This window comes from Phodopus roborovskii, unplaced genomic scaffold, assembly GCF_943737965.1.
Source record: "Phodopus roborovskii unplaced genomic scaffold, PHOROB, whole genome shotgun sequence".
Lineage (NCBI taxonomy): Eukaryota > Metazoa > Chordata > Mammalia > Rodentia > Cricetidae > Phodopus > Phodopus roborovskii.
Window position 1 is genome coordinate 27,127,323 of NW_026126480.1, and position 17,432 is coordinate 27,144,754.

The 17,432-nt window shown below is 47.2% G+C and overlaps 1 protein-coding gene across 1 annotated transcript; it reads right to left on the bottom strand.

The window, feature by feature from the left end:
• Nucleotides 1-11,427: 11,427 nt before the first annotated feature.
• Rps15a (ribosomal protein S15a) lies at nt 11,428-16,087 on the bottom strand. The gene is made up of 5 exons (XM_051192769.1): nt 16,003-16,087; nt 14,989-15,126; nt 14,450-14,529; nt 11,974-12,059; nt 11,428-11,560 (listed from the first exon to the last, which is right to left on the bottom strand). Exons 2-5 carry the CDS (start codon nt 15,119-15,121, stop codon nt 11,467-11,469), a joined length of 393 nt encoding a protein of 130 aa, XP_051048726.1. The 5' UTR covers nt 15,122-15,126; nt 16,003-16,087; the 3' UTR covers nt 11,428-11,466.
• Between the last annotated feature and the right edge of the window lie 1,345 nt (nt 16,088-17,432).

Here is a 17,432-nt window from a genome sequence, read left to right on the forward strand (position 1 = left end):
TGAGAGCTGAGGGTGTGGGCTGTAAAACATCTCAAGAAACTGGATGTGTGGCATAGCTGGAACAGATGGAGGTAACAGGGGAGATGGGGAGATGGAGGAGGTGGGGGAGGAGGTGGAGGAGGTGGGGGAGGAGGTGGAGGAGGAGGTGGAGGAGAAGGTGGGGAGGAGGGGGAGGGAGGTGGAAGAGGTGGGGGAGGAGGTGGGGAAGGAGGTAGGGGAGGGGGAGGGAGGGGGAGGAGGAGGGGGAGGAGGAGGGGGAGGAGGTGGGGGAGGAGGTGGAGAAGGAGGTGGAGGAGGCGGTGGGGAGGAGGTGGAGGAGGAGGTGGAGGAGGAGGTGGAGAGGAGGTGGAGGAGGAGGTGGAGGAGGAGGTGGAGGAGGCGGTGGGGAGGAGGTGGAGGAGGAGGTGGAGGAGGCGGTGGGGAGGAGGGGGGAGGAGGTGGAAGAGGTGGGGGAGGAGGTGGGGAAGGAGGTAGGGGAGGGGGAGGAGGGGGAGGAGGAGGTGGAGGAGGAGGGGGGAGGAGGTGGGGGAGGAGGTGGAGGAGGAGGTGGAGGAGGCGGTGGGGAGGAGGTGGAGAAGGAGGTGGAGGAGAAGGTGGGGAGGAGGGGGAGGAGGTGGAAGAGGTGGGGGAGGAGGTGGGGAAGGAGGTAGGGGGAGGGGGAGGGAGGGGGAGGAGGAGGTGGAGGAGGAGGGGGAGGAGGTGGGGGAGGAGGTGGAGGAGGAGGTGGAGGAGGCGGTGGGGAGGAGGTGGAGGAGGAGGTGGAGGAGGAGGTGGAGGAGGCGGTGGGGAGGAGGTGGAGGAGGAGGTGGAGGAGGCGGTGGGGAGGAGGTGGAGGAGGAGGTGGAGGAGGCGGTGGGGAGGAGGTGGAGGAGATTGGGGAGGAGGTGGAGGAGGCGGTGGGGAGGAGGTGGAGGAGGAGGTGGAGGAGGTGGAGGAGGAGGTGGAGGAGGAGGTGGAGGAGGCGGTGGGGAGGAGGTGGAGGAGATTGGGGAGGAGGTGGAGGAGGAGGTGGGGAGGAGGTGGAGGAGGAGGTGGAGGAGGTGGGGAGGAGGTGGAGGAGGAGGTGGAGGAGGAGGTGGAGAGGAGGTGGAGGAGGAGGTGGAGGAGGCGGTGGGGAGGAGGTGGAGGAGGAGGTGGAGGAGGCGGTGGGGAGGAGGTGGAGGAGGAGGTGGAGGAGATTGGGGAGGAGGTGGAGGAGGAGGTGGAGGAGGTGGGGAGGAGGTGGAGGAGGAGGTGGAGGAGGAGGTGGAGGAGGAGGTGGGGAGGAGGTGGAGGAGGAGGTGGAGGAGGAGGTGGAGGAGGAGGTGAGGAAGAGGTGGAAGAGATGGGGGAACAGGCATAGTGTCACACATCCCAGACCAGAGCTTTGGGAGTGAAGGCAGAAGGAGGATCAAGGCTTCAAGGTCATCCTCAGGTACATAGTGAGAAGGAGGGGGAGGGGAGGAAGGATTGGAAGAATTGGGGGCGGGAAGATGGCAATGGTGGTGGCAGCTTCCTGCTCACTCTGAGATTCATCATATCTCAAACCAAGGTCAAAACAATGGCCCCAGCCCTCAGCATCCAGATTGCCTACACCTTAAAATTCAGTCTCCAGTTGTAGCCCCAGTGAAAGAGGGTGTAAGTATACAGCTATAGATGCAGACCGAAGCCTGAAATGTCCTGATGGGGTCCTCTGCATTATGCAGCTTTAACACCTTAACATCCCCCTCCATGAAGGCACCTCCTCCTCATGTATTCTTCTTTCTTCCCACTGAATAAATTGTGAGCTGTTTATTTACAGGGACCAAGCTATTTTCATTAGTGAGTGAGGAAGAAGGGCCAATCACCTGCTGGTGATGAATCACACTTGATTGCCACAGGATGGAGTTAGCTTGAGAGTCAGGGCCCCAGCCTGCTTGGTATGGCTGCCCTATTCTACTCAGAGCCAAGTGTCCCACATAGGGTCTAGGGGACCAACAAAGCCAGAGTTTTCAAGTATTGGTCCTATTGAGACTTACTGCTTCAACCCATAGCTCCCAAACTGAACCTTTATTCTTCTTCATTCAAGAAGACATTTTATTTCTGTACAATAAATGTGTATCTATAATCCATCCCAGGAAGTGTGCGTGCCTATAACCCATCCCAACCAGTGTGTGACTATAATCCCAGCCAGTGTGTGTGACTATAATCACTGCCAATGTGTGTGTCTATAATCCATCCCAGCCAGTGTGTGTGTCTATAATCCTAGCCAGTGTGTGTGTCTATAATCCATCCCAGCCAGTGTGTGTGTCTATAATCCTAGCCAGTGTGTGTGCCTATAATCCATCCCAGCCAGTGTGTGTGACTATAATTGCTGCCAATGTGTATAACAATAATCCCAGCTAGTATGTGTGTCTATAATCCCAGCCACTGTGTGTGTCTATAATCCTAGCCAGTTTGTGTGGCTATAATCCATCCCAGCCACTGTGTGTGCCTGTAATCCCAGCACTCAGAAGGCTGGGACTGAAAGGATTGTGAGTTTAAACCAGCCTAAGCTGCAAAGATAAACTCTATCAAAGGGTGACAGGGGCAGGAGTTGTGACCGAAGCCTTTAGTCCCCTGCTTGCCACTTCAGACTCAATCCTTCTCCCACCTTCCACTCACCCCCTCCCCACCCCACCTGCTCCTTTAAAAAGTTAGATGAGTGCTCTTGACCAGGGACACCTCTGCTGCTGACAGACTTGGGCCAGTGTCTCTGAGTATAGATGGACCCTGTGACCTCCTCACCCCCCAAAAACATGGGGTCCAGCACCAGCCCATGACCCCACTATGTACTTCATCTGTCACCTCCCTCCTTTTTGAGTAGTGTGTGGGGCAGCACAAACCCTGTTCAGAGGAGAGCCTAGGCAGTGGATCAGACTTTGTTCAAGTCTCAGCTATGACCCAGTTTGCTGTGTGGTCTCAGGAAAACCTCTCCCCATCTCTGAGCTGTTGATCATCCTGTCATGAAAGCTCACTCACTGCCAAGTCAAACAACATGGCCGATGAAGGGGGCTCCATCATCATCCCAGTCCCCTCTTCCTAAGGCTTCGTTCAGGCCCCGTGGTCAGGCCCTTCCAAAGGGTTCTAGCCTGGTTTCTAGGAAAGGACAGAAATGAGAGCACTGTTATTCAAATGCACCGGTCTCCCCTGGCCTGCTTCAGAGTCATCTAAGTCTATAACCTCAGCACTCAGAAGTCAAGGCAAGGGGCCAGCCTGAGCTACATAGGCAAAACCTGCCAGAAAGAAGGAAATGTTGGTGGGGAGATGGAGGCAGGAATAGCAAAGCATGTCCATGTCCCTGAGATCATAGCCCTGCAGGGTCTAGGAGTTCACCAAGCAATGGGAGGAAGCAGCTACAATGGGGGATGACCAGGACCTAGAGTACTGAGAGTCAGACCTATCCAAGGTCTTCTCAGAGGCTCTAGAGGAGGGACAAAGAGAATGCTAGTTCTGTGATTTGCCCAGGGGCAGACTTTGCTAGGCCTGTCTTGCAGGGTCTGTGGACAGGGCCTCAATGGACTTAGAGCTTTGGTTCTGAAAACTAGGCTTTGTCCCCCTGAAGAGACTGGAGTTATCAGCCCCCCCAAGGCCACTGTGTGCTCAGTCTCTGATGTCTTTGAGACATCCTGTTACCTCTGTGTAATACTGCATGATTGGCCTCCTGCTGACTCCGTCCCATTGTATGATAGAAGTCTGCTCTCTGTCCCACTGTTTCCCCCTGCAAATAGTAAATAAGATGCTGTAGCTCTTAACAAACTTGCTTGGCATAAGACAGTTTGTGGGAGACCTCCAGACCTCAGCTTCCTATATCTTCTCATCTCCTGGTCATCCCACTTAGGAACCCATCACTCAAGAACAAGATACTGGCCTGGGTCACTGGAGGCAGAGGACCCTGGTTACCATAGAGATGGAGCAATGGAATACCTTCTCATTCCTAAACCCAAACCTGCTTGTCCAGTGTCAGGCCTCTACCTGACATGTCTAACTGGACACCATAAACTCAGTGTGACCCAAACCATGCTTTCTATCCCTTTTCCTCACCCCAGACACCCAATCTTCACTTCCACATGCTGACTGACCCTGTGTGAGTATTCAGCTGGCCTATCAACTTCTAAAACAATGTCCAGCCCTTCACTTGCATAGCTGAGTGACGAGCCCCTGGAGAAAGAGAAGGGATTAGGTGGATGAGACATGAGAACCACAAATGTGATGATGTCCCTACACACCCCTTTAGGGCCTGCTGAGAGCCTGCTGAGCTCCCACATGCCCAGACTGGGCTCTAGTTGTTATTGCTATTAAAATATTAATTTATTTACCCTAACACCACAATTTTTGAAATTTAAATTAAAAAAACTGAATCTTGTGAAATGCTACATGTCACAGTGTCCCTCTAAGGAAACAGAGCCCTGAAACTAGAAAAGCTAGGAGTTAGCAGAAACCAGAGTAGCCTTGGTTCTCCCTTAGGATTGGGAGTAAGAGTGAGCAGGAAGAAGCATTTGGGGATCACATTTATTGAGCATTTATTGAGATCACAAGGGGCAAAAATGCCTCCAGATAATTATCTGCTTCATATTAAAAAGAAGTGCAGCCGCAGAAAAAGGAATATTAAAACTGGGAGGCAAAGAATGAATAGCACGAACAGCACAGACAGGTCCAACAGTCTAACCATCAGCTCTGGGGAAAAAGCAGCCCCAAGTGCCAAATACAGTGAGTGACACACCCTGTGATCTAGCACTCACAGACTGACGCAGGAGGACGGCAAGTTCCAGGCCAGCCCTGACAACAGAGTGAATGAGGCCTTGTCTTAAAAACACAAGTAAACCAAAGGAACCTGTACATTCAATAAAAGGTTGTGTCAGACCTGGGCATGGTGGCACACATCAGTAATGCCAGCACTCAGACAGCTGAAGAAGGAGAATCACAAAATCAAGGGCAGCCTATACTGTATAACAAGAAAGGGAGAAAAAGAGGAAAGAAGATGAGTTATGCTCTGTGTATCTGGCATGATGTATATTAGCATGTGCTTTGTGCATGAATATATGTATGTGTGTCTATGTGTGCGTGTGCACTCAGAAACATTTACTGGATGAGTAGATGGGTGGGTGAGTGGGTGAATGGGTAAATGAATGCATGGATGAGAGGGAGTGGGTGAATGGGTGAGTCAGTGGATAGGAGAGGGGTGAGCACATATGTAGATGAAAGGATGGGTGGATGAGTAGATAGACAGGTGAATAGGTAAAAAGGTAACTAGATTATGAGTGAATGGGTGGTTGAACACAACCTGTCCTCCAGCCTCCAGAACAATCCTGTGTTGGTTTGAGTGAGAATGGATCCCAGAGAGTAATATATTTGAATGTATTCCCAGCGGTGATAGTCTTGGACCCACCCTCTGAAAATGTAAGCAAGCCCCAATTAAATGCTTTGTTTTATAAGTTGTCTTGGAGCTTTGTCACAGCTATAGAAAAGTGACGAAGACAAACTCTCCTTGGGCTCAAGGCCAATGACACACCTACTCATCCTCCCTCCTTCTGCACCTTCTCCCTGTGGCCATAAATAATCAACCTCTTGTCACAAGGGTCTCCAGTTCAGACCTGGGTTATCGTGAGCAAACTCTTCCAGGACACTTGCGGTCCTGTGCTGTCACCTAGTGGAAACTTTGTGACACTGCAGAGATAATGCTCACAGCATTCACAGGAGCCTGGAAAGAACTTAGCAAGGCTCGTGGATTAATAAACTGGTTTGAAATCGTTTTTGAAAGGATGAACGTAGTAGGATAATTCAGATATGAAGGCCTTGGAGTAATTGAACAATGCATGCATATACAGTTCAGCCAAGGAGGAAAAGGGGAGCCACCAGAAACCTCCATCTACCCCCGACTTCCCCTTCCCTCTCTAGACTTCACACACACCAGAAGGTTCAACCACACACAAGGCCTTCTCACATATCTTCTCTTATTTCATCACACAGGGTTATTACTTAATCAAGAAAAAGACATCTGTAAGAAGTTATTAGGAAACTTTCAGAATGAAGAAACTGATCTTGGAGAATACTAAAACAGGACAGCTTAGAAGAACCCAGGCATTGAAACTCCCCCAAGGTTTCTAGCAACCTGCCCCAAAAGCAAATTGCTGCATCAAAAGGGTCTGGTGATGGGCCTCCCGTGGACTGTGTGACCTAACCCAATGGGGATGTGTGTGTGTGTGTGTGTGTGTGTGTGTGTGTGTGTGTGTGTGCTGTGACTTTAAGCAGCAGTCAGGCAAGGTGACAAACAGAAGAATATGACATGGCTAGGGCACAGCACATTCTCAAAGCAGCAAGAAAGACACTGTCAGCTTCCATCTTATGACTGGGGAAACCAACCTCTTACTGTTACAAGTGCAACTGCATACCACATAGCAGTCTAAGTAGAGAAACAAGGCAAGATGGTTATTCAAAGGGAAAGTGACTTTATTTGAAAAACCACCTTTGGAGGTGCTGGGGAAGGTCTCACACTGTAGCTAGGAAGTTAATGGGAGGCTTATGTTGGGTCCCATAAAAATGGCTTTGCTTTATCTTGTTCAAAACTATCCTTACTCTTCCAAGGTTAAAGTCATAAGACCTAAAGGTCTAAGGTGTGGCTGTAGGATGTTTGGTTTCAGGCTTGGATGTCTTATCTTAACAAGAGATTTAGTCTAAGGTGTGGTTACAAAATGCTTGGAGAATTAAGGAAGAAAGTCTGTTTATTCCTTGTATCTTGATAAATAAGTCTTACCATTTTCCCCTTTTTTGGTTGGGGTATTTAAGAATGTTGAAGAATAAACTTGGCATGTTCAGAATTCACTGGATTGCCCTCCTGACTCTATTCAGTGTCTGTCTTTTCCTTGGCATCTTTACCTGACATTTTTCAGTCCACACTCGCCCTCTCAGGCAAAAACACGGGCTAACACAGACTGGTGCCACAAAGACAGGCTACTACGGGGTTACACAGGGTTCTGGTGGGTGTTCCCAAACTATTGGATGCCTTCTCACAGCAGGTGGGCTGCAGGCACTCTAGCTATCTAGATTCTTGAAAGGACCCCAGGAACTGGAATCTTCCCCAGTATCTCATGGGGAGAAAAGGCTTAAGCCTGGTGCCAAACCACCCAACAGAGAGATTCCATGTTTGTCAATAACTTGTCAGGCCTCCTGTAGGAGACTAGAGACTGGACAGTGATGGGTCAATGACCTTGGCCAGGACTGCTTAGCTAGGACACTGTAGGCAGACTTTAAATGGTTATTTGTCCCTCTTCCAATGGCCATATTGAATAAATCTCCCTTGCTGTTTGTCATCGGTAATTTTATTCTTCTAATTGGTTTATTGAAGGGTGGTAGACAAATTTGGCTTGTTGGGACTTGCAGGGCCACAGACTCTAATTCTTAACTGTGATAACATCATCAGATGACTTTTCAGTCCTCAAATCCAAGACCATTTCCTCTGGATATTCCTGTCACAGCTTAGGTACACATCACACTGCTGAGCAGGCTTGAGGGTAGGTATCTGTCAGTCCTCTTGCTACTGGCCTAAGTAAATGAATGAAAAAAAAATCCTTAATACATCACCCAATGGGGGCTCCCCACATGAGAAGCTTTGTAACCCAGTGGAAATACCCTCAGATGCCCCTGTCATGCAAGGTGCCATCCCAGGGCTACTGAAACTTTGGATCTCGCCTCCCATTCATCTAGGAACACAAGCAATGTTAATCTAAATGACCTAACATTCCAAGCTTCCCAGAATAGATAAACTAATGCCTCTGGGCCTATCAACCACCTTTCAGGAAAGCTGATTCACCTAAGGAGATTGGAGGAATAAGTATCCCTCCCTTTAATGAACTAACTTTTCCTTCACCAAAAGCCTCTCCTTGGGGTAGATGAGGCTGCACTATGAGCCTTTGTCGTGCAGCCTGTCCATTTTTCTATGTTAGGACTCAGAAAAGTTTAACTTTTTCTTCTCTTTATCCCTTTTTTCAAATACTAGCCAAAGGCTAGGCATGCCTTTCCAGGTTCTGTCGGTCTGTGAAGCCCCCACTCTCCTGTTTGTCTAATATGTTGGCCTAACTCAAAGGGCTTGGCTTTTCCCTGGCCTGGCAGCTGCTGAGATTTACAGCAGCATTTTCCTCTTAAACTCTAATTGTCTTCAAGCTTCCTTTGAAGTGTGTTTCTAAAAGCCTTTTAAAAAGATGTTTTATTTTATACCCACACGTGAAGTCCCTAAAATCATTAACATACAAGCAACATTATGCAGTTGAGCAGGTTGTATTTATATATTTAGGAATACACACTTGCCAATTAAAGAAAAAAAAAAAAAAGTGGGGGCTGGAAAGATGGCTCAAAGGTTAAGAGTACTGGTTGTTCTTCCAGGGATCCTGAGTTCAATTCCCATGCAGCTCACAATATAACACAAGATGGGGCTGAAGAGACAAAGGCACTGACTGGCTGCTTTTTGAGGTTAGGGGTTTGGTTCTCAGCACCCACATAGGGCTAAAAAAAAGTGTAGCTCTAGTCCCAAGGGCATCCAACATCCTCTTCTGGCCTCCTTGATGGCTGCACACAAGTTGCATACACACGTATAAAATAGATGTCAAAAAACTTTTAAGTGGGACTGGGATGGTGATTCAGAGGGTTGGGAGGGCTTGCTATGCAATCCTGATGACCTGAGGAAGTAAAGGAGGGAGGAAAGAAGGGAGAGGAAGGAAAAAAGTCAGGCTGTGGGTCTGACACCAGAGATACCTCTCAAGTTGTCAGTCTCTGGGACACCCTGCACCAACAGCGGATGCATAAATGGCATAACTCAAGGTTGAGTTTGAGCTCTCCCTTCTTGTTCTAAGATAAACCGGATGCATAAATGGCATAACTCAAGGTTGAGTTTGAGCTCTCCCTTCTTGTTCTAAGATAAACCAAGAAGGAATATTGGATGTTGCCATCCTTAGGGGAAGGTAATGAGGATGCTGAGACAAGAAAGTTTTAAATTTCCACTAACTTCTATCCTTTAGCTAGGAACCCAGACTAGTTCACCAAGAGTGTGCATAGCCTCCTTTTCTAGGTCTTCCTATGGATATGGATAGGCACTATGCTGGTTTACTCAAGGCCAGATAAGCATGTACCCCATTTTTGAATGGAGGGATGAGTGGATTGATGGGTGGGTATGCGGGTAAATAAAACAAGCAATGCCAAGCATGAGAATAAACATAGCTGAAGCCAGGCAGTGGTGGCACACACCTTTAATCCCAGCACTCTAGAGGCAGAAGCAGGTGGATCTAAGTTCAAGGCCAGCTTGGTCTTGATCTACATAGCAAGTTCCAGAACGACCAAGGCTACAGGGATAAACACTGTCTCAAAAAGCAAAACAAATGCTAGCTGACTTGCCCTCCTAGCAGCCTAGTCTGACAGGGCAGAAGAGACTAATCAAAGAAAACAAATTTAATTAACTTTCGCCTTCTTCGATATAAACCAACAGCTTCAGGTCTGCCCAAAATGTGGCAGAATTTTGGTAAATCTGTTATTTTCATCCTAACCATGCAGGCCAGAGGACACTGGCCTCATTATACTGTTCTGGTCCCTTCAGACTTTTGTCTTCATTAACCAAAAGCCCGAGCTAAAGATATAGCTTGGATTGATGAGGCTTAACAATGGCTTTCTCTATGGCTGATGGATATTAAGAATTCTTTTGTAGCCAGGCAGTGATGGTGCATGCCTTGAATCTCAGCACTCAGGAGACAAGAGACAGGCACAGGCAGATCTTAGGGAAGGACAAACTGGTCTATAGAGGGAGTTCTAGGACAGCCAGGGCTACAAAGAAATCGTCTCAAAACACCCTGAGACCAAGACCATCTTCAGCTTGATCTAGCCCTGGGAAGAACCTAACATTGTCTCAGAGGGGGAAAAAAAAGGAGGGTAGGCATAAAGAGGAACATCAGGAGGGGAATGAAATTATCTGTAGTTAAGAAAAGTCAAGGCCCCTGAGCTACAGTATAGTCTGCTAATGTACAGATGAGAAATGAGCAAGTTTTAACTTCCATACAAGAACAGTAGGGACAGAAAACAAGATAGCTCAAGGGCCCTAAAATTAACACCAAGGAAAATCCTACTTGTAAAGAGGATTTTGAGTATTAAATTTGTTTAACTGAAATAGGAAGCTCGTTTGATCCAAGGAGAAAGACAGCATCAAGTAATGAGAACTGCCATTTACCCAGAGGCCAAAACCTGTGTCAGATTCCTCAGGGAACCACTGACCCTTTCCCACTTTCCCAAGCTCCTTCTCACCTTCTGATCATCTCCAGGGAATTCTTTTAAGACTGACCCAGCCAAGCACAGGAGTGTACAAGAGAGAAAGCAGAGCTCCCCATAGTAAATACTTTTGGGCCATTTAATTTTGTCAGTTAACAAGTTAACTAATACACTTTTAAACTCTTTGTAAACAAAAATAATCAGCTGACGTAAGGCTCAGGGTAGATCTGACTCAGGGGAGGCCAAAAGATCAATGTCCCTCCCTTAAGAGCAGTTCACAGCCTCTGGGACTGAGGTGATGGAAGCTGCAGGGGGTATTGGGACCATCACCCCACTCTACTTTGCTTCTGAAATGGGTAACTTTGTTCTACCACACAATCCCCACCTGAAGGTGCCCACCCACCAAATACAAACCATGTTCTCCATACCCGGGAGCCAAACCAGCCTTTCATTTGGTATTTTCCACATTAACAGAGCTATCAGATCACTCTTGGCCAGGTGTGGTGGCACTTGCCTTAGATGAGGGAGGCAAAGGCAGATGGATCTCAGGAATTTACCTGAGAACCCAACTCAAGTCCCAAACCTACTACAAGCTTTCTTTAATCAGCCTTGCCAAACCTTTATGCGGTTTTTCAAATACAGGGTACAGAACCCAGGGTGTGCTGGATAAGTGAACAAGGCCTCCAAACTGGCTTGCATTTTTTTTATATTATCAGATTCAGTCTTAATGCCCAAGAAATGACATTTTCCAGGGCTCAAGTGTGTGGTACTACCCTAAGACACAGAGATAACAGATAGGGCTATCAAGTTTGGGGGATGAAGGAAGGCTGTAGGCAAAGACTAAAACTGAAGTCCTATGCCTCTCACTGGCAAATAAACCAGACTGGGTCTACCCTAGCCTCTAGAAGCCCTGCAAACTATCATTAACCATTTTACCAAGATGTTACTGGCATAAAACCCAAGTCTGCTATTAAGAGTGGTACAACAAGGGACCTCCATATGGCAACATATAGGACGACAAGGGTCAGGTTTTCATAATGTCACAGCTGAGCACCCCTGAACCACAAATCAGAAGCAAACCATCCTGGCTGGACAACTCAAAAGGGCATTATCACATGAAAGCATCACCAGTCACGACAGCCATTTGCTATTCTGCTGTAATGGCTCAAAAGGACTGACCCTGAACATAGTCCATGGAGGCTTTTTATTTGTGTTTTTACATCTCTAGAAAAAGAATCCCAGGATTTTCCCTCCTGTGTGTTTTCGTCTTGCTTCTTCATGGTCCATGATGCCAGCTGAGGTTGTCAGTACAATGAAGCTATGGAGGAAAGAAATACATTAGTTGAGTGTAAACATTCCAAGCAAAAAAAAAAAAAAATCACTGTTCACCACCACCTTCAGCAATGCTCAAGCCTGCCTTCCTGGGAGACAGAGATTGATGCTGCTTAGGAAAGCTGGTGCCTGGCCATTGGGCAGTGCACAGGGATGAATAGAACAAAAGACAAAATCTAGAGCTCCAGATACACACTGCCCTGACAGAAAACAAAGATGAAGCTGGGCATGGTTGCACAGGCCCTTAAATCCCAGAGTTTGAAGAAAGAAACAGACAATTTTCATTTCAGATCAGTGAAACCCAATCTAAAATAAATAAAAGGCCAGTGAACTGGCTTGGACAGTAAATGTGCTTGCTGTCATGCCTAACCCACATACTAGAGAACTTAAGTATCTCACCCAAACTGACGTGATGGGAGCAGATTGTTCTGCCATTTTTCTAGGTCTTTGAGCTGCACATCAAATCTAGGACTGATCACCCCACACTGTAAATAAAAGAAAACAAAGATGAAATTCTTTACACTTTAGTCAATGATTCAAAACCACATTACAGGTACTTACTCTGTGCATACCTTTTTTGATATACATGTCACTGAAACACTGAGCATGGGGTGGCAGCATATGCCTAAGAACCCTAGTACCAAGAGGTTGAGACAGAAAGCCTGAGTTCCAGGATAGCAAGAGCTACACAGGGTAAGCCTGTCCCAGAAACACCATCCCCACATGAATGGGCTATACACTCCTGCCTTCAGGAAAGAGCCATATCCAATAAGACAAAATTACTTAGGTAGAGTCACACAGAAGTACCCAGAGAACTACTCCACAACAAATCATCTCATTATACATAACTGAGACCAAGTAGTATTACAATCGAAATTTTATTTTTACAGTTCAAGAGGGCTGCAAGCTCAGCAGTACCTTGCCAAGCACACACATGCATGTGTACACACTAAAATCCATCTTTAAGTAGAGCTGGCCAAACAATAAACCTACAAACTAAAAACTCCAATGCAGTACATCTAAGTAACAAATGCCTCTTCACATTCCCACCCCAAGTGAGGTAATAGCAAGCAGGCACTCTTAAAATGAAGGCATCTCTGCTACTGGGACACAGTGACAGCCATCCTCCAGAAAGAGCTCCTCCACCTTAATCACTGCCTGTAAATCCTCAAGCAAGCATACAGCTGCAGAAAGGCTCCCTGTGTAGCTCAGATTATCCCTTCCTCTAAGAAACCCAGGATGCCCACAGGACATCCATGGAAGAATTGACAGTCACACACCAAAATAACTATGAAAGATAGAACTTGGCAAAGGCCTTCCAATAGCTCCAGGCTCTATCTCCCTAAAGGCTGCCCTTCTGACCCAATCCTTCCTTGGCTTCAACTTTCTTTTTGCTGGCTGTCATGGACTACAGCCCTCTATCTTTATTCCCAGAAGGAACCAGCACAGCCCTCTCTTAACCAAGCACAAGCAAGGATGAGATATGAAGGCCAAGTTTTAATACCTCATGCACAGCAAGGGTAACCCTTGAGGGAAGCAGGCATTCTCTGTATAGGGAAGGTAAATTTCATAGAAAATGAAATACACAATAGCCAGTAAGCACACCACATGCTGCTCTACCTGCACCACCACCCCCTCCTCCTACAGGCTAACTGGCCAGAGACTTGAGCATGACTAGTTTCCTAATATCAGGGAAAACAAAACAGGACAGATACAGGCCACTTCAAAAGCACACCTGGGGTGGGTTTTCACTGCAGCCAACAACAAATGACTCAAAACTAATCTTGCCAACTCTTCACCTCACCACCTTTCAGAAGCAATAGGGTTAACCTCTGACAACAAAAACCACCATCAGACCAGGAAATAACCTCACTAACTCAACCAGTGCCACTGACCACATGCTTTACTGTATGGGACTAGACCAGTGCTTCTCAACTTTCCTAATGCTGTGATCATATTGTAGTGACCCCAACCATAAAATAATTTTTGTTGCTACTTCATAACTTGAATTCTAATACTGTAAATAAATGTTTACCAACGGGTGTGGTGGCCCACACCTTTAATCCCAGCACTGGGGAGGCAGAAGCAGGCAATATAGCTTGGCTTACAAAGAGTTCCAAGATAGCCACAGCTGTCACAGAGAACCTGTTTTGAACGCCCCCCCCCATGAATCAGTTTTCCAATGGTCTTAAACCAACACCTGTGGAAGAAGGGTTGTTCAATCCTCAAAGGAGTTGAGACCCACAGATTGAGAAGTGCTGGCCTAGATAGAGGTTCTCAAAGTCCTTGCAGATCAGAAAGCTATCAGTCTCAGCAACAATCACTGGCCTACTGACATTGTCCCAAACACTAGCCATCTATTAAAACCATTAAGTCAAAAAGACAGGGATCAAATAGTCTGTTTGGCTTTGCTGGTGACAAAACTGACAGGCAGTCTAGACCTCAGACAACTATAATCCACACTGACAAAAACAGCAGCCATCAACCCTGGGGCTTAGCCCTTTACTCAAGTTAACAATTCCATCAAAAACCAGTGCATCCCTTTAATCCAGAACTGAGTTAAAGGCCAACCTGTCTACATATTGAGACCCCATCTTTAAAACAAAACAGATCCAGACCACCAGTACTTAAGAAATTGAATTGTTTATATACTAAGCCATTAACCTGAAGCTACTACAATCATTAAGTCAACTGGGTTACCAAGGCCTAGGTCTATCTCACTCCTGATCAAAAACTTGAGCAAACAACCAAAGATAACATATAATCTCACCCAATTCCTTAAATTAGGGAGTGAAGCAAGGGTTGACAGCAATAGGCATTAACTTACAGATGCAAAGTGAGAATAAAGGTTTTTAAAGAGACAATTAAATCTTACCTTGTTCAACCTGCCTGTGAGGTTCACGACAATTTTCCCAGCTCTGTGGTCATCGATGATTTCAAACTCACCAATGTAACCTATAAACCAAGTGACTAGTATCAAACCTAAGGCACTAGTCCTAAACCACACGCCCCCGGCACCACTTTTTGCCTACATTTTTCTCCCTTGTATCTGATTCTGTAGCATAATTTTTAAAACTCTGCAACACATTAAGAATTTAGGAGTTAACAACTAAAACCATTTCTGGTATGACCATTTCCCCTTCCCTCCCCAGTATTCAGTGGTATACTCCCAATGGCCAGGCAGACATTAGGAAAATCTTTCCTCCCCAACTCAGTCTGGTTTGCAGTGTCCTGTGTCATATAAGTACAGACACAAACTCACTTTTCCCAGTGTCACCAAAATATCCAGGTTTAATCTGTACTACCCTCTCTCCCAGACCCACATTAATTCCCAGGTGTAACGACTCTGCCTTGGGAACCTACACATAGGACAATTTCCTTAGTCTGTCAAAAACCCAAGACACCAATACTCACCATGCTTCATCATCACGGTTAGGAACCTGACGATGACTTTGGAGCAGGGCCTGATGAGGACCTGACGTTTGCCTCTCTTCTCAGCATTGTTGATGCTCTTCAGAGCATCAGCCAGGACATTCATGCGCACCATGGCGGCTGAGGAAATAACAGAGTTTGCTTGCATCAACATCCAATCACGCCTCTATCAAACTTGTCTTCCTATGGCCACCACTAAATCTTCTTAGGTCTAAGCAACATTCCCAACACCCAGGAAACGTTCATTACAACTTACTGACGGTTCTGCACTCTTTATTCATTCAAGACATTCATGCTCGTAACACCCAGCACACAAACAGCTGGAGAAAATGACACAAACCAAGACGCACTACAAAGACAACTTTAGAAATGGTGGGGCTTATCACCTAGCCAAACGGAAAGTAAGGGGAGACTGTCACTAGATCCTAAGTTTAAGCTTTGGCAACGTCTGCCAATAACTTCCAGGTCAGCAGTGTCAGCCGTTAACACGACTTAAATCAACTCACTTTCAGGTAACCACTTAACACACTTCCAACAAAAAGCCTCCCAGGAGCAGAGGCATTACGTGACAGGACACCCAAACGGCTTCTTGGACAGCAGAGCTGCTCTCACAGCTCGTAGGGACGCAGCCAAGGCATGTTTCACGTGCCAAGAGTAAACCCCGACTCGCCTCCCTAACTTAGCTGGGAGTGGGGCTGAAACCCCGGTACCAATACTGGCCACGGCTGCGTGGGGTGCTCGAGACTCTGAAGCGCCCGCAGACACGGGAAGCAAGGCCCACGCCGGCCACCGTTCCCGCCGGCCCGAGCGGAGCCCTGCCTGCAGCCGTGGGCCAGCTCCCAAAGGCGCGGCCCATGGCGATCCCGACCCGGACAGGCGGCGGATGCGATCATGGCAGGGCTCAGTGTGCCCGCGGGACTCCGAGGCCGAGCCCCGGGTAGAAGGACGGCTCGGATGCCGGCGGATGAGCACGGAGCTTCATAGAGACGAACTCACCGGCGCAGAAAGATGGCGGAAAGAGGGTGGGCGGGCTGAACGCACGGAGTTATGGGAGGCGGAAGTGCTCTCGCGAGACTTCATGATCACACACCAAAGGAAAAAAAACAGTGTGGGTGATTTCTTATAGGAAGATCAATGCAAGGGCGGGCTCGGAACGGAAGAACTGAACTCTTAATTCTTTAGGTCTTATGCTGTAGCTCAAGGTAGCTTGAATATCCCGGCAGTCCTCCTGCCTCAGTTAGGGTCCTGGCATTACACCACAGTCGGCTTTTTCTTAGGTTTGTATTTTGTTTGAGATTATTAAACTCACTAGATAGCTACGGCTGTGCTGAAGCTATATAGACCAGGCTGAGAACTTCTACCTCCCTGATTTGCCTGCCTCTGCCTCCTAGTGCTGGAATTCAAGGCGTGCAGCACAACACCTGGCTTTTGGGGTTTGATTGGTTTGTTTTGGGTTTGCCCTTTGTGAGACTGGAACTCAATCCGCAGATTCGTGTAGTCCTGACTCAACATCTCAAGTAGGGATTACTACCATGGTCCAGTTTTTCTTCTCCCATTCTTCAGGCTTTTATTATGTAGCGCGAGCTGGCCTCAAATTAGTAATCACTTTACCTCACCTGCCTGGGAACTGGGGTTACACCAGCAACGAGTTTATTGAATCCTAGCCTGGACCATTAAGTTTCAAGCCAACAGAGGTTTAATAAGCTTTGCTTATTGTTATGGGCACAAAGTGTGGAAAGGCAACTGCCACATAGTAGGCCCTCAGTACATAGCTGATGGACAAATCAGTTTCTCCATCGTTAAAACAGATCACACCAATCACTTGGAGTTGCTTTGATCACACTGGCAGTGGTGTTCAGTGTGGTGGACATTAACTTAAGGCCCCAGCCATCCCTCACCTCATGAGAACCTTCACTGCCTATCATATCACACGAAGCACAAGGACCATATGGTTTGTGTGTGTGTGTGTGTTTTTCCAAAGTTTATTAGGATTTTGAACACAGGTCTGGCTATGGAATTCAGACAGGCCTCAAACTCACCATCCTCCCCAATTCCCTTGGCATACTAGCTCCTTATACACTTGCCTTGTTGTTTCCTACAAATGAGCAGTTTGCTTTCCTTTACTGCTTTAGCAAAGGACTAGAGTTAGGAGAACATCTCTTATTTTCAGGGTTTTTGTTATTGTCCTTTTCTCCAAGACAGGATTTCTCTATGTAGCCCCAGCTGTGCTGGAACTCACTCTGGCGACCAGGCTGGCCTAGAACTCATGGAGATTTACCCCTGTTCCTGGGCAGAGTGCTGGGATAAAAGACTACTACCTGCTACCACCACCAGCTGGCAAAGATTTATGTATTTTTTTAAGTACTGTCTTTGTGTATGACTGAATGCCAGAAGAGGGCATCAGATCACATTGTAGGTAGCTGTGA